At 48.0% G+C, this 26,563-nt stretch overlaps 1 protein-coding gene across 1 annotated transcript; it reads right to left on the minus strand.

Annotated features, from left to right (window-relative positions):
* Positions 1-95: 95 nt before the first annotated feature.
* Positions 96-25,140, minus strand: ANAPC1 (anaphase promoting complex subunit 1). The gene is made up of 47 exons (XM_030945313.1): positions 24,821-25,140; positions 23,906-24,067; positions 23,727-23,778; positions 23,064-23,173; positions 22,818-22,900; positions 21,902-21,975; positions 21,532-21,677; positions 20,684-20,904; positions 19,844-20,053; positions 19,464-19,559; positions 19,125-19,215; positions 18,970-19,035; positions 18,680-18,817; positions 18,208-18,348; positions 17,912-17,972; positions 17,437-17,624; positions 16,916-16,990; positions 16,521-16,786; positions 16,219-16,310; positions 15,775-15,923; positions 14,738-14,816; positions 14,623-14,659; positions 14,460-14,530; positions 14,166-14,344; positions 12,030-12,256; positions 10,806-10,924; positions 10,116-10,387; positions 9,351-9,585; positions 8,526-8,617; positions 8,252-8,386; positions 8,051-8,133; positions 7,860-7,938; positions 7,512-7,586; positions 6,906-6,982; positions 6,626-6,716; positions 6,479-6,532; positions 6,022-6,215; positions 5,716-5,802; positions 5,314-5,431; positions 4,481-4,558; positions 4,077-4,144; positions 2,994-3,132; positions 2,306-2,392; positions 1,754-1,849; positions 1,404-1,602; positions 819-953; positions 96-331 (listed from the first exon to the last, which is right to left on the minus strand). The coding sequence occupies exons 1-47, from the start codon at positions 25,031-25,033 to the stop codon at positions 216-218; spliced, it is 5,856 nt and encodes a 1,951-aa protein (XP_030801173.1). The 5' UTR covers positions 25,034-25,140; the 3' UTR covers positions 96-215.
* Between the last annotated feature and the right edge of the window lie 1,423 nt (positions 25,141-26,563).

The following is a 26,563-nucleotide window of genomic DNA, read 5'->3' on the forward strand; positions in this document are numbered from 1 at the left end:
CAAGGTCTTTCCCAAATTCCCCACAGAAACCACACATTTGCAAACAAACCTTCGTTACAAAAGTAAATTTATTATGACCTCACTTTTATAGCTCTTTTTTTAAATTCCTCATAACAATTTATAAATAACTCCTGGTCGTGGTTGCCACAGCTGGGGGTGAGTCTGCTGTTTGGGAAGGTACAAAAAGAAGGGGATTTTTGGGAAGCTTGGTGGGACTACAGCACCATGGCCTGGGGATTGCCGAGGAGCAGCGGAGCCAGGCGCAGGAGCGCCCGCACGGGCACGTGCAGCCTCCTCAGCTTCAGCAGCAGCTCTGAGAAGTTCCTGCTCCCTAAAAACATCCAAAGCAAAGGAAAAGGGTGTAAAAATGAGCAAAGATTTGCCTGAAATTGGAGGGGGAAGCTTCAGAGAGCTCATCCCATGGATACGTTTGTTGTGTGCTGGTTGGAAAGTGAAGTTCTACAAGAGATCTCAGATCTCTCTGAAAACAGATCCCAAATCCGGGAAGAAGGAGAACACAGAGGAAAAGAACAGCCAGAAGAGAGGTGTGTAACAGGTAACTGGAATCTTCCATGCCCAGACACAGGAATTTGTGGCCAGCACAGGATTCTTGGGATAGGCCCCTGATCCCTCATGGATGTGGTGACATTTCTGCCCCAGCCCTAAGCAAGGAACAGAGCTTCCAAAATTTAGGTCCAGCTGCCTTTCTTTTCCCTCAGTAACCTCAGGACTGGTGTATTCCCAGGCTGCTGGAGAGCAAGGAGAAGCTGCCCAGTGAAAGGATCCAGGATTTCCCCAAATCCCAGTTTCAGACTCACCTTCCAGGCCTCCAGCTGCCAGCTGCCCCGGTGTGGGCACAGAGTGGTAAATCAGGAAGCACGCCAGCATGCTCAGCTGGGACTCCTCTGGAGCCTGCCCACTCAGGTAGGAATGTAGGGACACGTCCCCTCCGGCTGCAAGGGACAAGGAATACCTTTGGTGACATTTGGGAAGCAGGATTTCCACAGATAGATCCCACTGAAGTCTCCATTCCCCACAGAAGGTGGGCTGGGAGGTTGTTTTCTGACCTCCCTCCTTCTGCCATGGCCACCCTGCTGTGGTCACTGTTTGCTTTTGCTCTGGGAAAATTCTCCCTGTGCAAGATGAGGAAGGAATTTTCTCTGGGAAACATCACTTTCCCTGCTAAAAACCTGCCACCACTCCAGGCAAACACAGTTCTCCAGGGAATGTTCCACACCACACTGAAAACACCCTCCCTTCCCTCATCAGTTTTCCATGCCTTTGAGGCAAAAACCAACCTGGATCAGCAAGACAAGAACCAGGTGAGCAACAGGGGATGGAATGAGATGGTCTTCAAGGTCCCTTCCAACCCAAACCATTTCGGGATTGAAATTCCTCCTTACCTTGAAGCCACTGATCCAAGGTGTTATCTATGGTGCACTTCATCACTGGCAGGAATTCCGAGTTCATGAAGAGCCCTCGGGTTGGATTCCTGCTCATCCTCTCCTGGTGGCTCCGGGAGCTGAAGAATTCCAGCACCAGCTTCATCTGCCACAGCTCAAAGGTCTCGGACATTTCCCTCCTTTCCAGCCTCCTCACGGCCTGGCAGTGGGAATTGGAGCAGGAATGAAGCAAGTAAATGACTCCTCAACCCCTGCCCTCACTCCTCTGGAAAAGCACATGGAATGGCCACTGTTTGCCCCCCAAAAAGTGGGAAAAAGTGTTTTTTCCAACAGGAACAGGAGTTTCCTACCTGGTCGATGGCAATGTACGTGGGCAGCATCTCCGGATTCTCCTGGGTCACACACTCGTAAAGGATGGAGGAGAAAAGATCCAGGATTTCCTGTTTCTGAAGAAAGACAGGTGTCAGGCACAATTTATTCCAGGTTCCTGCCTGGAATTAATTAACTGATTAATTAACTGAAGTTAATCCATGCAGTGGCATCACAGGAATTTGGGATAATTAATGATACCACTTGACTTCTACCCTGGGATAATTAAACTGGGTTTTATACCCTCCCTTAAATAATTTTTAAAGAAATTCCACATAAAGCACCTTCTGTGACTTCCCCTAAATGCTTCATGGCCCTCTGGATCTGTTAAACACATTCCTCAAGGAATGGGACAAAAAATCCCAATATCCATCCAACAGGAATCAAAGGATCACCCTTGTATTACACAACATCCTGCAGGATATTCCCTGCTCCTGATGGTTGCAGGGCTAAATTCTGCTCTAGAATTTAAGGCAGGTTTTCCCTACTTTTTATCCATGGAATAAGTGTTGGTCCACACCAACACTTCCTACCTGGCCCATGTCCATAGTCGGTTTACAAAAATAATCAGCAAAGGAAAAGAGAGCAGGATCGGAAGTGAAAGCAGAAATTGCTTCTGGCTGCAAAAAAAAAAAGGGATTAAAACACATTCCTAAAGTGAACTTTTTGAATTTGTGCACAAAGGTAGCAACAACTGATTTCCAAAGTGTCCAGAACACAAGGGAGAAAACTGGAACCCATACCAAAGGCTGGAATCCATGCCTAAAGGTTGGACTCAATGATCTAAAAGCTGGACTCAATATAAAGGCTAGACTAGATGATCTAAAGGCTCGACTCAGTGATCTAAAATTTTGATTCAATGATTTAAAGGCTGGATGCAATCTAAAAGTTGGATTCCATGATCTGAAGGTTGGATTCCATGATTTGAAGGTTGGACTCCATGATCTAAAGGCTGGATGCAATCTACAAGTTGGATTCCATGATGTGAAGGTTGGACCCCATGATCTAAAATTTGGATTCAATCATGTAAAGGTTGGACTCCATGACCCTGGAGGACTTTTCCACCCTAAATGATTCCATGATCAAGCACTTCATGGGCAGGACATGTCCAACACCTGTGTCTGCCCACGCAGATGCACCAACACGTGTCTGTCCTGTGAAAGCCAGCAGAATTCCCTCCCGCAGCAGCGTTCCTGGCAGGAAGCACCCTGGGAGCAGTACCTTGAAGGCCCGCGCTTCCGAGTTGCGGTGGGTGACGGTCTGTGCCAGGAGGCTGCGCCATCCCATGGGATCCTCCTTGTAGGAGAGCTGCCCAGCCCGGAGCTTCACGTACAGGATGCCACCCTTGGAAAGGATCGACCTGGAATGGCACAATGGGGCTGATTTATGCAATCAGGAGGAAATTCAGGCTGGATATTGGGAAGGAATTCTCCCCTGTGAGGGTGGGGAGGCCCTGGCACAGGCTTCCCAGAGAAGCTGTGGCTGGCCCATCCCTGGAAGTTTCCAAGGCCAGGCTGGATGGGGCTTGGAGCAACCTGGGGTAGTGGAAGGTGTCCCTGCTCATGTCAGGGGTGGCACGGGGTGATCCTTAAACCCCTCCCAACCCAAAGCATGCTGTACTAATGGAGTGAGCTCAATTTAATCCTTCCACCTGACAAGGGGGCAATCAATGATTGGACTTATTATCTTGGAGGTCTTTTCCAACTTAAATGATTCTGGGACTGATCAATGGCAAGTAAATTACCTAAAAGCACCCCATTACGGAGCAAAGATTGAGCTGGTTTCTCCCACCCCTCACTGGAGAGTGCAAAGATAAGAATGATTTCCACCCCCCCACCCCAGATCCTGTGTTCCGGTAAAATCTCTGGTTCCCACAGCTGCCCGCCACGTTTCGAGCGTGTCACGAGGGTGGGTGGCACTTTGTGACATGGGGTGACACGAGAAAAAGCATTTCACAGGGCTTTGTAACAGTCCCCAACAGTCTGGGAAATGTGATATCACCGCCACTCAAAACCAAACCAAAACCATGAGTTGTAGCTGCTCTCCGGTGCCTCATCCCACTACCAGTCTGCGGGTTTTACTATCAGGTTTTCCCCGACCCTGTTTTTTTGCATGAATTATTCACCTCAATGGGTGAAACCCAACTCTGCAGTTTCTTTCTTCACCCCTAAAGTGCTGTCAGATGCACAAGAGTGACTTCATAAAACCCAGGTTTCAACACAGAGCTGTGGTAGGGTTTAAAAAAAACCACGAAATACGATTACTACAAGGTCATGATTCAGTTGAGCATTAAAAAACACTTACTGGAGATGAGTCGTTCCCTTGCTTAAATCTATTAATAATTCCCAGTACCGGGGGCCCTTCACTCTGATCTGTCAATAGAAACATTTTATTACTAAATATAACCAGAATCATTGAATTAAGAGGCTTTTACTTTTTTTTTTTCTTTCAGAGCTGGTTTATAGTGTTGCCCACACAGAAAATTCAGGAGGAGGTTTGTGTCTCCTACAGGGAATTCCCTGCTGCATCAGATCTTGGAAGATCTTGATCAAGACAGAAGACAGAAGACAGAGAATTGTCTTTGGAATCATAATGGGACAATGTCATCCAGAGTCAGGCTAAGGAATCAAAAACCATCAGATCTCAGCTCTTGAGATTTGTGACACAAAATCCAGGTGGTTTTCCATTAGAACAGAGATTTCCTCTACCTGCTTCAGTAAGTGGAGCTCTGGGAGAAGCGTGGGTGCCATCAGCTCCTCGGTGGCCTCCCCGTACCACTGTGTGCCCTGCAAAACATCACAGGAGCCACAGGTTAGAAAAGCTCATTTCCATGGGAAAAGGAAGGAAAAGGGAACCTTGTGGGGAACAACTGCCCTGGCAGCAGGCAGGGGGTTCTGTTCCTAAGTAAACACAGGACTCATGTCTGGAAACAAAGACTTCCCAGGCCGTATTTTCCATGGATGGATAGATCAACACCTAATGCCAGGCACGGCTGAAACGTGAAGGTTTGGGAGGCAAGCTGCAATGGGAACATGGAAAACTCTCTGCCAGAATCACAGAGATCACCTCTTCCCCCTAAAAATTCCAAGAACTCAGTTCTGAGCATCTCCCTTCTCCCATATAAAACAAATCCCACAGAAAGGACTCTTCCCTGAGGGACACCTGATGGAAGCACCGAGGAGAAACATCAAGTTGTTCATCTCAGAATTAGGAGAAGGCATGGAAAACCACAAATGGCTCCAGCCACCTCTGAGCCTTTGGAAATCCTTCTGAAGAGGGAGAAGAACCTGGGTCAGTAAGGACACCCTTGACAACTCTGGTGACTCTCCCTGTCCTCCCCTCTGCTCTCCAGGTGCCACCAAAGCACATCTGAGGTGTGAGTGGGTTGAGCTCAAACCCTTCACTTATTTGTGCAGAATTCACCTCATCACCACCACAGCTTGAAACCAAACCCAAGACCGGAGGCCACTCCAGTGAAAACTGGGATAAATCCAAGTGTTTGGTCATCCCACAGCTCCTCAGGGCCTCCCAGCCACGTTACCTTGTAGGTGACCTCTATGAGGGCGTAGCAGGGGGTGTTGGTGTCCACGTCCACGGGAGTGAGCAGCCTGGGCTCGGCTGCCAGCACGTACAGGTGACGCAGAGCCTGCAGGTGGTACCTGGGGTGGGAACCAGGAGCTCAGCATGGGCTAGGAATGATCCCAGACACCCAATTCCTGCTCCACATCCCAAATACAGCTCATGTGGCCATGAACAGGAGCACAGCAGAGCTGGTGTTTCCTCACTGACCAAAGATCGTTACCACTGCCACTTACTTCTTCCATATCTCACTTTTTTTTTAATGGAGAACCTCCAAAAATTGATTTTTGGTAAAAGTCCATAATTTGTCTTTTGTAAGAAGATGGTTCAGCTGAAGGAAATGGGATCCCCATGAAAGCCTTACCGATTGTCCGTGCTGTGAACAGGGAAGTGAGGGTACAGAGCACAGAGAAGAGCAGCAATGGAGGAGTTGGAAGTGCTCAGGGAATATCTGTAGGAAAAAACCAATATTGTCCTTTAGTTTTCCTTCTAAAAAACAAAGGAGGCCAAAATATTTTGGTGGGACGAGGAAAGGAATTTCCAAAAGTGCAAAACCAACAAGACTTTCTCTGCCAACAGAAGACACCTTTATGCATCCATATATTAAAAACAGGGAAATGGAGGAAATGGAAATAAGGGCAGAGATCTGCCTTTGGAAAAGGCCCATTACCTTCCTCCTCCCAGGAAGAGGAGCCCCAAAGCCATGTGGTGAGCCAGGTGGAAGCCGTAGTTCATCTCTCCCCCTGTCTTCTTGTGCATGAAACGGCAAAGCTGGAGTACTTTGAGGTTCCCAGAGCCGGCCATCACCATGGCCAGGGCCAGGAGAAGGACACTCAGGCACGTTTCCAGGTTATAGTGACCTGTCTTCAAACACAACAGAGAGGTTTCATCACAATTCCATGGCCAACAGCACATTCCGGGTGGGATGATCCACCACTTTCCACCCCGGAGCTTGAAAACCACATTCCCCAGAAGGAGGGAGAGCCAGCAAAGTCCTTCAATGATTTGCAGCTCTGCCACATCCTATAGATCATGCGTAATCCAGGAAATTAAAAGGGCTGGGTTTGTTCCCATTGAGGTTTTGCTGAGGGTCACACAAAGCCATCTTTTTGCTTGGAAAAACTTACTATGGACGCTGTTGGAGCCGACAAGCACTTCAGGAAATCCGTGGCGTATTTGTACTAGAAAGAAAAGGAATGCCCAGTGAATATGGATCCTAAAGGTGAGTGACAGTTCCCTGGGAAGTGAATGGAATCAAATAACCCTCCTCTTACCAGGCACTGAAATGCTGCCAGATTTTCCGAGCCGGCAAAACGAAATCCCAGGGATAAACACGCTCCGGCGATGATGTAGACGTGAGCTTGCCTAAGGAACAACACAAACAGGAAATGACTAAATGCTCCTCTTCTCCTCATCTGAATACACAGCACAAACCCCTTCATCCCTTAGAAATAAAAGGGAAGACTCATCCTTTATAGGATATCCCATATAAGAGAACTCTCCTTTACAGGACAGTGAAATTCCCTAGGAGGAGATTTTTGGGATGTTACTCACGCCAGCGTTTCCAAGCTCAGGTCTTCAGAGGAAGGCAGCTCTGTTGCATGAAGAGAGATAATGTTCTCTCTAATGATCTGTAAAAAGCAGGGAAGGAAAATAAATCCATGGGAAAACTGATGACTCATTGAAACTTTGGCCATCAAGAGTTCATAAGTGATACCAAACAGGTCTAAGGGAAGGAAAAGCTGTTTTTTCCCCCAGCAGAGACCATCAGCACCCTGTAGTTCTCATAGGTATTGAGCTTACTTGGTCTTAAAAATTCCATACAATATCTTGGAATATCCCTGATTCCACTGTTGGGAAGTTATTCCTAATGCTCAACTCCATGCAGCAGTTTTGGACCTGGCAATGCAGGGAAAAGTTTAATCCCTTCCTTTCCCTGACATCATTTTGTGTCTGGAACAATCCCATGTCTCCTCAATCATCTCCTTTCCAGTCCTTGGTGCTCCTAAAATCCAGGGATCCCAGGGGACAGTCACCTCTGTCATGTTAATGTTCATTTCCTTGTGCTCCTGATGTGACTATGGAAATGCTCACATGGAAAACAATGCAGGGAGGTGAAAAATTGAGAAGCAAACACAACACACATAAACAAACACCCACCTGAGGCACATTGCTGTTGACCCACTTGGAATTGGGCAGGATGTCATCCCACAAAATCAGGCATCGAGCCAGGGTCTGGGAAAAGTGAGAAAATTTATCTATGGAATTGGGAAAAGCTATAAAAATACACCTAAAATTAATGTAACATTTCCCATAAATTGTGTCTTTCATCTATTTATCATTAAATTCTGTCTCCATGGCAAGGAAGGTGCCAGACTTACAAGGAGGAATTGTTGGAAGGGGTGAGTTTGGCTGGGAAGCAAAGGATTCTGGATGATGGGCATGTTGGGCTGGAATTCCTAAACATCATTTAAATAGACTGAGGAAAGAACCCAAGGGAAATCTTACCCTCAACAAAAGGAATTCTGGTTTGACAAAGTCCAGCAGATACATGGTGTCTGGTGCTTTGAGCCAGTCAGCAATGGATCTGCAGGGCATGGCAGAAGAAAAGGGTTTCCAGGTCACATTCCAGTAATCCCAAACCTCAGCAGAGCCAACACTAGGGCAGTTTAACCCTGCAGGAATTCCCAGGTCAATACCTGTTGTTGGTCTTCAGGTAAATCATGGCAAGTGCAAGGGTGGCACCTGGACACGTCACATCCACGTTGATGGTGTCTCCTTCCTGGGAAAACACAGGGAACACTTCCCACAGGTTCACTTGGAAGGGAATCATGCTCCCAAAGTCATGGAGACACCTCCCAGAATTCCGACGTAAATGAGCCAGCACTGGCACCACGTACCTTGATTTGGTAACTGGGAGATTTATGCTTCTCCCTGTGCATTCCTGCCTGGAATCTCCTGTGTCCCCCCACCATGTACTGGTAGAGCTGCTCGGGAACGTTGAGGTCTGACATCCCAATCAGGTTACTGCCATGCTAAGGAATGGAAAGAAGGAAAACATGGAAGTGCCTTCCTCTAGGAGAAAAACCCACAGGCAGCTAGGAGCCAAGGATGGAACAGCTCTTGGAATGCCATCCCAGTGGATAATGAGTCTCCTAATTGCAGCTGACTTACCCCAAGGCACACCATTCCCAAGGCCAGCCCTGATGCCAGGGAATAGGACTCTCTGTCCGTGCAATATTCCATTTCTGGGCCGGGGGGACGCCCTGGAGAAACCAAACCAGCAAAATTCACCTTTGAAAAGTCCAGCTTATTGCTTAATTCCTACTGAAAGGAGAAAAAAAAAAAATCTGTCCCTCCTTAGGGAAGTCCTCATTGGAACGACAAGGAGCTGGCAGTTCATCTATCCACTCCCAAATAGCAACTCCCTCCTAAATGTTATGGTTGGAGTTTAGAGCCATGGTGAAAACGCCAAGTTTAACTGAGGATACTTTAAGATCCTGAATCAATCCAAATGCTGTTGCTAAAAAAGGATTGCACATATCCAATTTCTAGAAACACAACAAATTCACCCTTAAAATTTATCCCAATCCCTCTTTAATAAACCACACAGTCTCCAAGTATAGTCCCATGTAAACACGGAGAAAAGCTGTTACAAATTAACTCAGAACGAGAGCACAAGTGAGATCACAAATCTGCTGTTCACATCAGCTCTTAAGGCCTAGTGGTTAAAAACTCTTAAAATTCCAAACAGGAGAATTTAGGGCGCCAAATTTCCAGGTGGAAGAAGTAGGAACAGTAATGATGCTGCCACTTTTCTTTTACTAAACCCAATGACTTTCCTTTTTATGCTGCACAAGCTCCCAAGAGGGACCATGAGGTTTGGGAAAATGGGAAGAAAATGTGGTGGGAAAAGATGCCAAGGTTACAATCCCAACTCCCTGGTGCACACGGCGACTATCCCAGCCCTCATCCTGTTTTTCCAGTGCTGGCACCCACCTATCTCAGCCAGCAGCACCTCGGCAGTGTGCCTGTGGGCAGTGCCCTGGTAGACCAGGCCTATCCCGACCACAGCAGCCACCTGGACGTTGTGGGGCACATCCAGCTCCGTGGAGGTGGGAGGCAGCAGGGCAGGGATGTGGATGCTCAGCAGGCGGGTGATGGCCATGTCCATGGTGCCCAGCTTGGCAGCGGAGACGCCGAGCAGGAGCCCGATACTCGTCATCTCGTGGCCCTGGATAAAGGGGACAAGGAGCAGTGAGGTACATTCCCAGTGAGGAATGGGAAAACCCCTGTCCCAGTGCTCCAGTGGCCTATCCCAATGAGCTGTGCGCAGGGTGGAGAGATCTGGTGATAACGCTGCTGGAAATCTTTGAATGGAAATGGAGGTTCCTCATTCTGCAGAACCCCAGAATATTTAGGATTGGGAGGGACCTCTGGAGATCATCCAGTCCATCCCCCTGCTCACTCCGAGCAGGTGACACAGGAATGCATCCAGGTGGGTTTGGAATGGAGTTTCTTCAGAGGCTCCATGCCTTCCCTGGACAGCCAGCTCTCCACCACTTCCTTGGAAAGAAGTCCTTCCTCACACTGAGAAAGGATCCTTCCAACCCAAATCAGGCACCACAACTATAACAAAGCAACTCAGACATTCTCCCACACCAGGAAACTCCCAATGCAGCCGTTCAAAGAAACCTTCCTTGTTTTGCCTAAAGAATCCAATCCCACCAGGATCTGCCGCCTGGATGTGCCAGAATTCCTCACCTTTGTCAGGTAGTCATGGATGTTGAGGGTGGCCAGCTTGGTGAGGTGCCCGTTGAGGCCCAGGGCCATGAGGAACCCTGCGTACTCGTTGGCCAGCTCAGCGATTTTGGGCTTGTTGTAGACGATCCAGGCGGAGTCGATCTGGGAAGCAGGAGCGATCTTCAGGCCGGCAGCCACCCCGTTGTGGAAGCTGGCCCAGCAGGCCATGTTGGGGGGGACATCGATGTTCCCGCTGTTCAGATCCACAGTGGTGTTCCTTGGAGGAGCACGGCCTGCCATGGGAGAGGGGATAACAGCGGTCAGGAAAAGCCAAGCTCTCCATCCAGTGCTAAGTGAGGGAACAGCTCCAATCCAAGAATGTTCAGGAATGTCAGGACAGCCCTTTGCAGGATCTCCATCCTGTATGCCCCCAGCACTGCTTAGGCCATTTTTCCACTTCTCTCTCCTTCTGTACCTAAGAAAAGGTTTCAGTGTTTGATAACACTGGCCCTGACCATTCCAGAAGGATCTGCCACCATTCTAGGTGGCAGATTCAAAGCCCAAAGGGGCTGCTTCCCCACAAAACCCACACTTGAGCCATGAAATTCTTGGTGGAGAAGATGCTATAAAAATTACTGTAATGGGATAAGAGCTGGAAGAAAGCCCATCCTGCTCTGGGATGGACTGGGAAGGAACCCCTGAGCAACGTACCAGTGAGGTTCAGCTTCGGGATGGGCAGCTGCTCCGTTGGCACAGGATGGTAGGAGAACAGGGTGAACATTCCTCGTCCAACTGGGAGTGCCATGGTTCGCTGGCACAGCTGCAGCAACCTGGTGGGGAGGTGAATCCAAAAATCACATGGAAGATTTTCCCAAATATAAATGACCTACAAACAACAGGCACTGGACAGAACCATTTTCCCCTCATTGTGACTCCTTCTTTCTCCTTTTGAACCAAATCTTTGGTCCTTACAAGGTGCATCTCCAAGATACCTTTTAGCTGTTGCAACCTGGCACTATTTTTCCCTTAAAGCTGGTTCAATACATCCATTCCACAGACACTTCCCAGCCGTGCTGGAAGTGAGCTGAGAGGAGAAAGCCAAGTAAAGATGGTTGCCCTGTGGGATCCTGCTATGAGTGGTGATAACACCGAGTAATAACCCACGTAGAGAGGTGATAAGGTGCTTCCAAGAATGCCGACCACAGTTCTCTATGATTTAGTCTGGAAACACTTTCTAAACTCCTTAGATTACTCAACTCCCTAGGTCAGACTCAGAACATGTTGCATGATAACGGTGTTCTCAGGTTTGCTTTTTAATTTGGTTTTTAAAGAAGAGGTTTTTAACCCACCCCGCAAAAAGTGAATAAAGCAGGACAGGGATAATCGAGGCCACTGCACACAGGTTTCAAAGGAATGGGATGGGACAGGGAATGTGCTTTCTGTGGAGTTCCAAGGTCCCCTGTCTCAAGACCAGCCTATCACAAAGGGTTCTCCAGTTTAGGCAGGGCATGGATGGTTTGGTCTCTACAGAGTAGGTCCTGCTTATATTTCACATTTTTTGGGCAGAAGAAAGTGCTACGAAATCCCTTCAACTCCAACTGACCTCAATGAGCTGTCTGTCCTTCCCAAGAGCCCTCTACTCCAACACAGCAGAGCTTTGATCCACGCAACTCCAAAGACTTGGATTATGATGTTTTTTTAATTAGATTCTGAGCCTCCAAAAATATCCCCACAACCTTTCAGCTGAATGAAATACTGGGAAACAGAAACAGTTGGAAACGGAGAAATTTCCAAGGCCACACTGGATGGGGCTTGGAGCAATCAGGGATAGTGGAAGGTGTCCATGGCCATGGCAGAGGTTGGAATGAGATGAGCTTTAAGGTCCTTCCAAACCCAAGCCAACCCAAGCCATTCCATGCTTCCAGGACTCCTTACCTGTTTTCCTTCTCCTCAATGTACTCGTGGTCACTGGCTTCAGGCATCTGCACCACGTTGACGCGGACGGGCCGGGCGCTCTGGAGGAGCCTCCTCACCTCCTGCACCCTCAGGTCCTCGCTCCAGATCAGGGACATCACCTCCTCGTTCATGTCGTTCATGCCATCCTCATCCTCCTCCGACTCGGCTGCCGACGGAATGTCCGAGGACAGCACCGTGCCCACGGACTGCAAGGGAAAGGGAAAAGACAATTCCAGGGGGTAAAATTGTCAGGAAGGCACCACAACCTGAACTCACCCAGCACAATGTGATGGGTCTGCACACAGAAGGGATGGACACACTGATGGACACATGGACACAGCATTCTCATGCTCCTCACAGGAATTTAAAGGCCTGGAGGATTTCCAAAGATGGAAATCAAGTAGTTTTGCACAACCAAATGCGATAAATAACTAAAGACAAGAGGATATGACACCTCAAATGCATTGAGGAGGTGATGTGTGATGAAGTTCTTGTCCTTTCAAAATCTCTCGTTTTGGAGCAATTGTAGGAAAGGGTTTTCCTTTCCCTGCCTACTCCATCAGCCCAGTTTGTGATTATCCCAATTTGTGATGAGTCCAACCAGAGCTGCTGTTCTGCAGATTCTGCTCCAAGCCCTGTGTTATTTTTCAAAGTGTTGATGTTTTCACACATCTATTTGGATTCCCTCTACAACAACCTTGGAAAAGCAAATTACCCATTAAAGCAGCCTACACAGCAGAAAATCCCAAAATTCCTCACTATCAGAAAACTTGGGACTCATCACAGCACCAGAACGGTTTTGGAACTTCCACACATGACCAGAAAAGCATGAAAGCTTAGGAGCACTCTTGGAACAACCTTTCCCATGCAAGATTTTAGAAATGCTTTTCTAAAACTCTGCTCTCCTGTTCGCTCACATCACACAAGTGATGAGAGGACCCAAAGGGAACAGATCTTCCCGTGGTTCTCTGGGAACATGTGGCCCCAGGAAGGCAAGTAAATGAAGAGCTGATGAATGAAACCCAATTTCTTCTGGTAAATCCACACTCAATCTCAACACACAACTGCACCACCCAGAGCAGCAGCGTCCGTTCTGAAACAGGAAACTCCACCCTGCCCTCCTGAAAAATGACAAACAATTTGGGGTTTGAAGCTCACTTTGGCCTTTTAAGGTCACATCAATTCAAGGCATTGTTATAAAGCTAGTGATAAAATCAAATTTATCATCATTTTCGATGATTCGTGAGGGTTTCGGTTGGGCACAGCTTCCACCAGCAGCAAACAAAAAGGATTTTTCGTGTGGTGGCAGGTGGGGCTTTGACCTGGAGTTAATTAACCTTTCTGCCAAATTAATTACAGTTTTGATATGCAATTAGTCATAAAGCCTTTGCTGCAGAAAACTGGAATAACTTTAATATCCCTTCCAAAGCTGAGACAGCAAAAAAGGATCTTGACCAAGGTGGATTTGAGATTTCAATTCCAATTGCTGACTTTGGAAAAGGCTCCAATCTTCTGCCATGACAGGGTTTTACGTCAGCCTAAAGAAGATTTTTGGTTTTCAACAAAGGGCTTTTCAGTGAGATACAATTCCTTGGGATGCTGGTGATAGCCACCATCAGAAGAAAATGCTGAAGGGAAAAACATCACACTGTTTTTTAAATCATTTTACCTCAAGATACAAATAACTAAAACCTTTTTTGGGAAAAAAAGAGAAATGTGGCAAGTGGATTTCCAAATCCAGCTCTTCTAGTGGAAAGGAGGATGCCAGCCATGCCAACACAATGAGCCTCTGACAAATACCCACTTCCTTCTCCTTCTGCCATGGTTTGATGGCAGAGCCTCTGGAGAAAGCACCAAAGAATGGGTGGAGGAGGAGGAATCCAACAGCTCTAGAGGTAAAACTTTTGTCTAAATTTAAAAATGTGATTTATCTTGAGTTTTCCAAGCTATCCATGATTATCCATCCCTGCTGGATGTCGCTTTTCACACCAAAACCCTTGTACATGTAAATCCTCCATTTTGTTGCCCTCAGTTTGGGAATTAAGCTGGAAGTTCCCGAGCTGCTTGCTCTGCCCAAACCCTTGGATTGGAAGATCCCTTTGTGGCCATACTCACGGATTTTCCCTTCTGCAGGCTCCCTTCCCAGGCCTGCTTGGACAAATCCTGGCGGCCGATGAGGAGGCAAACAGCTTCCGGCCAGTCTGAGGCCGGCTTCTCCCGGCACTGGTAGATGGCATCTCGGATGGGAAGGGCCACACCAAAGGGAAGAGATTCCAGATCTCTCAAGGTGAAACCTTAAAATTAAGGAGGGGAAAAAACCCCTAAATAAGTTTTATCAATCCCAGACAAAGAGTGTTTCCTGTTATCCAAGCACATGGTTATTCGGGAATGTTGTTGTTCCGCTCTTACCAACACTGGTCATCCAAAGGACCAATTTTTCAGCCAGGCTGGAAACAGAAGTGCTGGATTTGAAACTGCACCTGGAAAATTAAGGAGAAGCCAATAAAAGCTCATCCAGAAGTCAGCAGGAAGTCACAAACTCAATAAAACAACACCAAGAAAGTTTCCATACCGACTGTCATCCTGCTCCATCTGCTGCTTCCGTTGGCCTAGGAAAGACAAGGCTGTGTTAATTCCATGTTTTCCAAGCTCGAGGCACTCCCAGGATGGAGTTAAAGCATCCTTACCTGATGTGATCTTGTACAAATAATGGGAGGCTTCATTCAGCACAGCACTCTCATCCCCCAGGATGTACAAAGCCACGCTCTGGGGGAGGAGAGACACCAAAAAAGTCATTTTGGGGCTGATATTCCTTTGCTTCCCAGAAAAACAGGCAGGAAGTAACTGGAATACAAACTCAGAAGTGGTGCAGGTGTATTGTGGGGAAAAGGAGACTGAAACAACTGAACAACAACAAACTTTAAAGCTTTAAATTTTGGGGGGGAAAAATCCACCCTGAAACAATGCACTGAATTTTCCCTCATTGCTCCAGAGGTAAAAGGTAAATATCTTCCCAACAGAAAAACATGTTCCCAGTTATCCTTCTTGTGTTTCTCACATTCCATTTCTACTGCAGGACACACACATTTCCCACTTGGTCTCCTCCACGTCTTGGATATTTTGTCAAGGTTCTAAGTGAAAAGTTGTTGGGTCCAGCCAGCAAAATCCAAGGGATCAGTCTCCATATTTTGAAAATGCTGGGAAAAATCACATCCAGGTAAAATGATTTTATGGGGTTTATGAAGAAGATCTTTAACTCTGAGCTCCGCAAGGGCAGATCAGGCAGAGAAAGGAGGAAATAGATCCTGGCTTTTTCTCCCTGTTTTTCTCCTTAGGCACCTCAGGCTTGACACCTCTGCTCCCAGTTGGAAGGGTTTTCTCATCAATGAGTAAGGAAGTGATGCTGACCAGGAGATACTATCAGCACTCACAGGACTAAATACTGATCTTGGGGCATGCCCAAGGAGAAAAATGGGGAATTCTCATTCCCAAAATACAGATAATTCCAAGTTCCATTATTACTTTGCACAAACCACAGAAAACCACAGAAGTGGTGAAGCTGCTCAGCTCCAATACATCCAGTAAACGAACCCCTCTGTTATTTCACCCTCCTTTAGGGATGTTTCACTCCCAGGAAATTCAGCAGCTGGAGCAAGCCCTGCCCACAGGGCAGTGCTGACAGAACAAGGCACATTCCCTGTATTCCCTGTCCCCCAGTACTCACCAGTACCACCAGTTTGCTCCTTTCACAGATCCCTGGTAAGTAGGGATAAGGCTGCACTCCCTCTCCCTTCAGGCAGGAACTCAGCCACTGGAAGATACTTGGAGGCTCAGCAGAAAAAAAGGAGGGATGGAGCATGAAACCTGTTTGGACTTAAGATGAACAGCAAAGACCATGAGCTCAGGGAAAAGGCACAAGAATCCCTCACCATTCCCAACTCCTCCAGCATTTCCTTCAACAAGACAAATCCAGCATTTCCCCACAAAATGTTACAGATCCCTCCTGTCAGATGGGATTTTATGACAGGAATGAAATCTCAAGGCATCTATTTAAGGAAGAAAACTTATCTCAAAGGAATAAGCAGGGGATAGTCCTCCAGAATGAGGGGAATGTTAAAAACAAAGGGAATACCCAAGTATCACGGAACAGCCAAAGGCTTAAACTCACCCTGGTCAATTATGCAGGTCTGCCTGGAGGTTTTGACAAGGGCTGGGTAGTCCCTGTAGTAATAATCCATGTAAGCTTCCAGTTTCAAATCCCTGGAATGAGAGATGGGGGAGTCACAGACTGGGAAAAAACCACTCCAACCTCCTGGATGCCGCCTTTGGGCAGCTGCTGCTACTGTGGGAGAATTTGGAGCCATGGAACAAATAGGAAAAGTTTTAAATATTCCTTTCCTTCAAATACAGGGCAAGTTTGCTCCAATTTGGGCAATCCCACCAAAAGAAACGATTTTCCAGTGGGAATACCTGGCCAGCTGAACCAGGAGAACCACGAGGGAGCGGAGTCCTTCTCCCATCAGACTGTTCAGTTTGAGCTCCTCGTAGATGAGGTGGAGAACAAAGAAAATGGCAGGAATGTGGGAGAAAAGGAGGGTGGAGGAATCCAAACTGAGGCTCTGGGAAAAGTCATCCCTGGAAGCTGAAACTTCCAGAGGGTCCAGGCGCAGAGCTTTGGCAACGGGATGAGACTCGAAATTCCTGTGGTAGTCAGAGCTCAGGAGATATTCCCAGTCCTAGAGCAAAGAAACAGGAAAGAAAGACAGAGAATCCATGGTGAACATAATTTCCAGAAAGGTAATTCCAAAGCACTGTTACACAGGAATTTTTTCCCTAAAAACCAATCCAAATATAACATTTCTTACCTCATCTGACCCAGTTTCTGATGGCCTTGCCTTCTTTGGAGCAATGACTGGGGAGAGTGATCCTTCAAAATCGAGCTGCAACAAATTACAGAAAAAGAAATAAAACAGAAGAAATAAATAGAAAAATAAAAATTAAATAAAGAGGTTTCTTTGTGATTTCTTAGGAACCAGGGTTTCTTGTGATTTCTCTGGAACCAAGGTTTCCCAGGTGAATCACAACATCTGAACTCAAGCCAAGCAGGACATGATGTGGCTTGAGGTACTTCTGGATTTGCTGAACAAACTCCAGAAATCCAAAATCCTCTTTAGAGAACAACAATCTGAGTTGTGACCTGTGTTTAAACTCAGAATCGATTCAATATGGATGAGACGAACCAAATTTAAAACAGCAGTGTTGGGTGTTGAGCTGGAATCAAATCTTCATCATTTATTTTTATAATAAGCACCTTGTAAATGTATCTCATGATAAAGACAGAGTAAAACAGGCCTGAAAATTAGAAGTGAAGAATGGATTTGCTCACATTCCGTGTCCAGCAGAGCCTCTCAGTGTTGTAACCCATCATGTTCATGAGACAGGTGACAAATAAATTCCATTCTGAGTGGTAGCTGGGCCCTCCTGGGGCATTATAGGCGTTGTACCACTTCACCAACATCTGCACAGCTGTTTCCTTGGGCAGGATGGCTTTCACCCCCTGCAGGCATCTTTTCACTGTTGGAAAAGAAGGAAATCATCCATCAGCTCTGGTTTCCTGGGATTTGCTTCATCAGTGGTGGAAATCTCCACAGGTTCCTCTTGCTGGACCTGCTTTCAACTCTAAATAAAGCCACAAAACTCCAACAGCTCTTCCTTGAGTTGAGCATAAATCCTCCAATTTGGAACAAAAATAAGGAAAAAGACTCCTTTTTTTGCTCATTACTGAAACCAGCCATGTCTGAACTGGCACCTCAGCCCTTCCCCAAGCAAAGCAAAAACCACCTAAAACTTTGGAAACCTACCTAATTCCGAGGTGGCAATTTCAGGAATACTGATCCGAACCATGGTGTTATTGCTGAGCTCCTGGAAAACCCAACAAAAGTGGAAATAAATCAGGAAATGCATCAAGTGCAGGCAGAACAATTTTCTATCAACTCAGAACTCCTTAGTGGGTGAAGATATTCCCAAATCTTGGCTTCTGCTACATTAAGATGTGGAATTCAGGCGCCAGCTCTGTGAAACACTGGAAATCTTGGAATTTTCTTGAAATAATCTTTGTTATCAAAAGTGCTGCCCCAAATGACAAGGAAATACCTACTAAAGTTACTCTGTTGTGGACAGGATCCCTCAGAGCTTGGATGAAAGTCCCAAGTTGTTGGAAAGTGCAGTCCTCAACGTAGGGGGAGTCGTGGAGCTTGGAAGAATCCCTTAATTCCGGAACTGGAGACAAAAGCACGCTCTGGAAAGTGGGAAAAATGAGCCCATTTTAGAGTTCAAATTGAAGTGGAATTCAGAATTAAAGTGGATCTGAGCAAAGAACAGCTATAATTGTGGGGTTTGAAGTACTAACAAGAATCTTGGAAATTACTATAAATCTTTCCAATCCCCGCCTTGGAAGTTTTATGGCAAACAGAAATAAATAAACAGGGCAGCACCACAGAAATCTTCTTTAAACACAGTTTATTCAGAGGATTTACAAAACAAGAAGGAAAGATTCAACTGCAAAAGTCACCTTAGAAGATAAAAAATACTGATCATTACAAAAAAAGGAATATTTCCTTATTTGTTACCTCTTCCAGGGGCCCCAGGTGCTTGTTCAAAGGCTTGGATGGAGTACTGATGCTATCCAAGGGAGTGCTTGGCCGAGGCATTGGGTTGGACATTGTCAGGGATGGGGCAGGAAGCCCAGGAATAAAAACCTTCCCCACCTTTTTGGTGGAAAAGGGAAACAAAAAGTTAAGTTTTTCTCTAAAAATAACCCACACAAAAATTATTTAGTTGTCCCATTAATACCATGGATGCTTCAGAACTCCCTTTCCAGCACTGTTCATAAATTAGGGATGGAAAAGGTGTCGCTTACCCGAACCACTCCAGAATAAAGCACCAGATTCCCACTGCCTTCCAGAACCAGCAGTGTGTCAATTCCCTGGAATAATCAAGCAGCACATTCAGCTCCTTGTGTTTAATTAAGGAGGCACCAGCTGCGTGACAAGGACATTCCACAGGTAACAATACCTCCACTGGAGCTGCATCCTTTGCTGGAATATTGGTGACAGATCCAAAGATCAGCTGTGATTTATCGTTGCTCTCTTGGAATTTTACACACCTAGGGATTAGGGAGAACAGGAAACATAAAAGGTTTGTCCTGGGTGTTGTTACAAAAAGAAAACACAGACTTCCAACAGTGCAGTGAATTTTTTGTGGGTTTTGTGGTTCCTTCTTTGTTTTCCCTGCTTTGCCCAAAAGAAATCAACTTATTTTTAATTTTCTAGTTAATTAAAACCCCTAATGTACTTCCAGCTAGGAATTTCTGGAGTGCTTCTCCTGGTTCACCTGTCCCCAAGGAATGCTCACCTCAGCTGGAGCTGGGATTCCACTAAAAAGCACAGGAATTTCTGCCCACAAAGGTCAGTGGAAATGAACACTTTGGATGCCTGGGAATTCTTCTCTCTGGAAAAGAGACAGAAGGACCAGGTTAGAACCTGCTTTGCTTTGGAGACTCCATGAAACCATTCAGAAAGCCTGGAATAATACACCAGCGAAAACTGGTCCGAGTGCTCAGCTCTCTGCAAGGGAGCTAGGCACTTAGGGAGCATCATTTTCCAAAAAAAATCAGGAAGTGCAAGTCCATGAAGACTCCAAGATGGCTCCAATTGCAGAAAAACCTCTCAAATAAGCTGTGATTTCACTTTAATTGCTGCTTCCCAACTCTCATCCCAAGAAAACCAGCTGACCTCATGCTTGGGACTGTTTCTGTCCACAGGTGGTCGATGCAGAGCTCAGGAACGATCGGCTCCGTCTCCGGCACGAGGAAGGAGTCGTTGGAAATGGAATTTGGGGAATGGGTAACGCTGGGTCTCCTTGGGGACTGCGCACTGCTGGAAAAGTTGAACCTCTGCACTCCAGAGAAGGAATGGACTCCCAGGGCTGGGGAATGGGAACGGCTGCAGGCAGAGACAGGATATGGATGAGAAGGGGATCTTCAAACTCACGGAAAAATCAAATACTGATGCAGTCAAAAAGTGGATCTTCAAAATTAGGATAGAACCAGAGACATTGGATATGGCCAAAAAGTAGATTCTCAAAATCAGGGAGAATCCCAGAGAGCTCATCCAATGACTTTAAAACCCAACCAAACCCTAAACCAGGAACTAGCTCACTGTTGATTTCCTTTAGTTTTCTAGCACAGGAAAACAATTCTTAAATTATTTTCCAGGCATCTCTATCCAAATCTAACAGATGAGATTTCAAAAGGATTTCAGATGGTCCATTCCATCAAAAATCCCTCCCATCCCCTTCCCTCTAATTTCTTTAGAGAAGCCAGCCCAAAACACTCCTGGGACTCAAACATCCTGCCCACATTCCTTGATCCATGACAAAGCAGCCTCCTTGGCTCTGGCACAGGCACCACCCTCCTGTACTATTGGGATAATGGCACAGGAAGGGCATTCCAAGGGAAATTTCAGGTGCTGCAACACAAGAGGCACCTGAGCTTTGGATGGAAAGCCAGAGAGCAAAACGTGTCCATGGTATTCCATGGGTGCCATCCTTTGGGATTTGCTGTGGGTGCTCACCTCAAAGCAGCCATGTTGGAGATGGTGGGAGAGCGGGATTGCAGGTTGGGAGAGGAGCTGGATCTGCTCTGGCTGTGGATGGATGAGTAGTTCTGGAAAGGGGAGCCCACAGGGGAGTCTCCTTTGGAGAGGCTCCGGAGATGAGCGGTCAGGGAGCTGCTGGTGGCCATGTGCTGGGGAGTGCCCCCCTGCTCTGGGAATTTCAGCACCAGGCTCTGCTCCTGGGAGGAAAACCAATGGCATGTGGGCAAGGACAGCCAGGGAGAGGCTTTTCCAACAGCTTTTCCCATCAGTTACGTGTTACAAATTCATGCTCAGCCTACTGAATTAATCCCATCAACCCTGCTCTTCCACTCCCACAGAAACTGCTCCCATGTTTTTTTTTGCAGAAATCACAGGATTTGGTTGGAAAAGACCTTAATGCCCAGCCAGTTCCACCCTCTGCCATGGGAACACCCTCCCCTATCCCAAGCACTGTCCAACCTGGAACACTTCCAGGAATGGAGCAGCCACAGATTCTCTGGGGAACTCTGTCAGGGCCTCACAATCTTCACTATTAAAGTTTCCATGGCACTAAGTTACTTTCCACTTTTCTTAAGCCTTCTGGTCCAATGTATGGAATAATATGTTAATAACATAATCCATGACCATCACCATCCCATGATCCCCCTGCTCCAGGCAAATCCATGGGAAAATACTTCCAAAAAACCAAAAGAACCAGCCCCACCAGATATCCTACTCTTATAAATGAAACAAATCCCAAATCCCAGGCATTCCTAACACACATCAGGGCCCAGAAATGCACACAGCTGTTTTCCAGGGATCTTCACTCCCCAGGGAATGTGTACCTCTGGCTTGACTCTCCTGAGGGCCCAGACTGTGTGTAAGCTCTGCACAGTGTCGTAGGTCATCACAATGGAAGGGTCAGCGCTGAGGAACACGATCCTCAGCGTGTGGTCAGCCACGTACTGCACCCGGGACGATCCAAACACTCCTGGAAAACAGGGATGCATCCCAAAGGATCAGCCCCACAACAATACCACGAGCATTTCCCACACTCTCTTCCTTCCACAATCTGGGTTTCTCCCCTGGGCAGCTTCCCTGTTCATGCAGCCACTCTAACTGCATCCTTGGAAGTGACTCCTCCCGAATTTTTTGATACAGGGACACACTGGGATTTGCTGCCACCCCGAGGGACTCCAGTGACATCCAATGTACCTCCAGACTTCCAGACCAGAGGGGTGATCTCATCCAGGGGGTGCAGCATGCTGAACATCGTCGGCAAAGGCTCCCTAGGGAAAAGCCAGACAAATCAGAGCCTGGAATGTGACAGCAGGGACACAGATTCCATCTTGAAAAACTCGTTGGATTCACTGAGTAGACTCAATTTTTCAGGACCCCTATTTCTAATCCCAGCTCTTCTGAGGACTAGAGAATCCCAGGGGAAAACCAAAAGAGTGGATAAAAGCTGCTCATCAGTGCATTGTCCAACTGCTTCCTTTGGGATCCACAGAGGGCTTCCACAGGGGCTGGGAGCCTCAGCCTACAGGGAATGGGATCCCTACTCATCAGGGAATGGGATCCCCACTCATCAGGGAATGGGATCCCCACTCATCAGGGAATGGGATCCTGCAACTGAGAGAAAATGTCTTGATAACAATCCCTCAGTGACTCTCCCAGCTGTCCCTGACAGCCTGGAATCAATTCCTAGGACAAACCTCAATGGAATCAGGCTGGTGCTTCCCAGATCCTATTCCCAGGACCAGCACTCCCAGACAGTTTTTAACACTCAGCTTTGAGTGTGCTCAAGCAGAGTCACTGGGATGGGATAAAAAGACTGGAAGAAGCACATCAATAAAATCCCAGAATGGTTTGGGTAGGAAGGGATCTTAAAATGATCCCATTCCACCCCCTGCCATGGGCAGGGACACTTCCACTATCCCAGGCTGCTCCAAGCCCCATCCAAGCTGTCCTTGAACACTTCCAGGGAGGGGTCAAACACAACTTCCTCCTTTTCCACCCAATTTTACCTTTTCCTATCAGAAACACACAGATCTTTCACCACTGCCCTCCAACTCCACCATTCCTTATTAGATTATCCAACAGGAAACCACCCAAATTCCTCATCCCATACCTGGGTGGACTTGGAGGCACCTCATGGGAAGAACTGCTGCGCTCAAATAGCAACCCATATTTGGTTGGCCAGACATTTGCAACCTATAAAAAATATGGATTTATGGTGGGATAAAAAATCAACCATGTGCTGTGTTGATGATGTCTTATAGGAAAATAAGATGTTCAGGGTTTTTATGCACAGCAGGGAAACACAAATGTGGACAGAAATGTTCCAATTGTGGACAAAAAGTATGGCAGAAATTACCTGGAAAGGCAGAGCAGCGATGTAATCCTTCCCCTCCATGCTGTGCACATTTATGCAGGAATTCTGCAAAATGCAGATACATTTCTCCACTGTTTCCTCACTGCCTGACACTGGAAAGGAAGGAGCAAAACAATTACACTGTGAAGCTTTACTCTGTTCCAGACATCCCTTATACTCAAAAAGAAAATTCTGACATTTCAAGTGGTGGTGAATGAGCTCCTGGAGTGTGTCCAGAGAAGGAAATGGAGCTGGGAAGGGGCTGGAAAACAAGGACTGGCTGAGAAAGCTCAGCCTGGAGAACAGAAGGCTCAGGGGAGACCTTCTGGCTCTGCACAACTCCCTGACAGGAGGGTGCAGCCAGGTGGGGGTCAGGCTCTGCTTCCAGGGAACAAGGGACAGGATGAGAGGAAACAGCCCCAAGTTGCACCAGGGGAGATTCAGGTTGGATACTGGGAAAATTTCTTCCCCAAAAGAGTATCCAGCCCTGACACAGGCACAGGGCTGTAAAAGCCACGTGGATGTGGCACTTGGAGATGTGGTTTTGGCAACAGCTGGACTTGGTGGTCTCTGAGGGCTTTCCCAACCTAAACAATTCCATGATTCCAAGCCAAGGGAGCTGAGCTCTGAGCATCTGCCCAGCAGCACAAGAAGCAGGACACTCACCATCAGCTTTTTCCGACTTTTCCTGGGGGATGGTGAAGTCACACCACAAGGCCTGAAACCCAACACAGCATCATTAGTTCTCCAGAACAAGCTGCTCCCACACAACATCACCTTCCTGTGTTCCCTGTCTGGCAAGGGTCTGTGGGTTCCCCCAGTGCCCCTTTCCCACATTTCTGTACCTGCAGGACGGGGCTGTCGACAGTGAATGCCTTGTACACGGCGGACGCCTGGCTTCTGCTGCCCTTGCTCCAGATGACCACGTTGCTGGCCACGTACAGCTCCTCGTCATAGTCCACCTCCTCCCCAACATCACTGATGCCTTTCCTCAGCTGCCAGCTTTCCTGGAAAACAGAGGTTTGTCAAGGGAAAGCCACAAGAGCCACGGGTGTGATGAGTTTGGCCAGTTACAAAGTGCTGGCACAGAGAATTGTGGCTGCTTCATCCCTGGAAGTGGCCCAAGCCAGGCTGGATGGGGCTTGGAGCACCCTGGGATAGTGGAAGATGTCCCTGATCATGGCAGGGGGTGAAATGAGATGATCCATAAGATCTGTTCCAACCCAAAAACCCCTGCCATTCCACGGTAAAGGACAATCAGGATCCATTTAGCTTTATTTTGATGGAAATCAGGGAGGAATGGATAAGGGAGACCCTTTGTAGAGTTTTGAGATTTACTCCCTAAACTCCATCTCAGAGAGGAGCCAGGTTATGGATGGATCCAATCTTCAGCTTGATCTCCATCAGAGCTGGGATGTTCACCTGGAGCAAAGAAGCCTCCAAGGAGACCTTAAAACCCCTTCCAGTGCCCAAAGGGGCTCCAAGAGAGCTGGAGTGAGACTTGGATTGACAGGATAAGGGGAAATGGCTTCCTGCTGCCAGAGGGCAGGGTTAGATGGGACATTGGGAAGGAATTCTCCCCTGGGAGGGTGCTGAGGCCCTGGCACAGGCTGCCCCATCCCTGGAAGTCCAGGCCAGCCTGGAGGAGGCTTGGAGCAACCCGCTCTGCTGGAAGCTGTCCCAGCCCACGGCGGCGGGCGGGAACCGGACGGGCTTGAAGTTCCCTTCCCTCCCAACCCCCGGCTCAGCAAGGCCCGTACCCGGTGCCGGTCGTGGATGGTGACCTCTCGGAGGGAGCCCACGAGCCCCGCGGCGCCGTCGGAGGAGCAGAGCTCCGGCGCGGGCTGCAGCCGCCGCAGCTGCAGGCTCAGGGCGCTCGGGTGCCGCCGGCTCTGCTCGCGGCCCCGCGGCGCGAACTCCTGCAGGTCGCCGGCCGCAATCATCGTCGCCCTCTCGTCACAGTGGTCCGACATGGGGCCCCGATATCCACATTATTTCCGGGACGCTCCGGCGGCTCCCGCGGGCACCGGGACGCGCGGCGAGCGGCACCGGCGGCCCCTCACGCGGGCGCGGCCATCTTGGCGCTCCCGCCCTGCCCCGCGCGCGCCCGCTCCGCCATGGCCGCGCCTCACGGGCCGCCCGCGCCGCTGCCGGGGGAGCGGGGCTGCTCCCGGCGGGTCCTGGCGGGAATGCCGCCCCTCTCGGCACATCCTGAGGGGAGACTTCCCCCAAAACTGCCGTTTCAAAGTGCCACAGTCCCGCCGAGCGCTGTTGGTAGTGGTTGGTGACTGCTGTCCTCCGTCATGGATCGCCCAGCTCGCAGCCTGGGGCTGTGCTAGACTCACTTTAAATACGTTTAGACGGGATGTTGGAAAGTATTTCTTCCCTGTGAGGGTGGTGAGGCACTGGAAGAGGTGCCCAGAGAAGCTGTGGCTGCTCCATCTCTGGAAGTGTTCCGGGCCAAGTTAGAGCAACCTGGGATAGCGGAAGGTTTCCCAGCCCATGGCAAGGAACTGGGTCATGTTTAAAGTTCCTTCCCACCCAAATCATCCCAGGATAAAGAATAATCAGAATCCATGTAGAGTGATTGTGATGGAAGCCAGGGGTGGAAAAGGGAGGAAAAGGTAAGGGAGATTCAGAATGAACCTTCTTGTTTCCTAAACTTCTTTTCAGGGAGGAGATGGGATGAAGATGTATCCAATCTTAGGATCAATCTCCATCAGGATTGGGAAAGAGAAGGAGGAGATCTAAGAGAAATCCAGGGATATCTTAGACCCCTTCCACTGCCTGAAGGGGCTCCGAAATAAAGGAAGAAAGAATTTTGTGCTGACGCTCTCTCTTTGTTGTTGTTGTGTCTCTGTGAACTGGAACAAGGGTGTTGTTCCAGAAAAGCCCTGCCCTACTTCTCCATGGCCCCTTCTCCAGTCACATCTTATTCATTTCCCTGGCCTTTAGCACCAAGGATCCTTGTCTGTTGTTCCCAACAATCCCCGTTTGGCTCCATGGCTATCTGTGTTTGAGCCATGGGCATTAGCCCAGAGAATGTCCCATGCCCGGGAGTGTTCCAGGCCAAGGTGACAGGGCTTGGAGCACCCTGGGATATGGAAAGTGTCCCTGCCTGTGGCAGGGGGTGAGACTGGATCATCTTTAAGATCCCTTATGACCCAAAACATTCTGGGATTCTGGAATTCTCTGATATGGTGCTTAAGAAACTACTTTGTGGGACTGATGGGGACTGATGCAGCCAGCCCTGGGCATGGTACAACCCCGTTCCCAACATTCCACGTGCTCGTGACATGGATTAGCATAAATCTGTGTGAGTCTGGGCTCTGCTGACTTATCCCAGCTAAAATCCTGGCTTCTGGCACACAGGAGGGGCTGTTCTGTCTGGAGTGGAGGGAGGTTGTGCCATCCCTCTCTCCCCCTGGATGGGAGTTAAGCTTGGGAAAGACCTTTCAGATCAAGCCCAGCCATCAGCCATCACCACCACCATGTTCACCACT

This window comes from Camarhynchus parvulus, chromosome 3 (genome assembly GCF_901933205.1).
Source record: "Camarhynchus parvulus chromosome 3, STF_HiC, whole genome shotgun sequence".
NCBI lineage: Eukaryota > Metazoa > Chordata > Aves > Passeriformes > Thraupidae > Camarhynchus > Camarhynchus parvulus.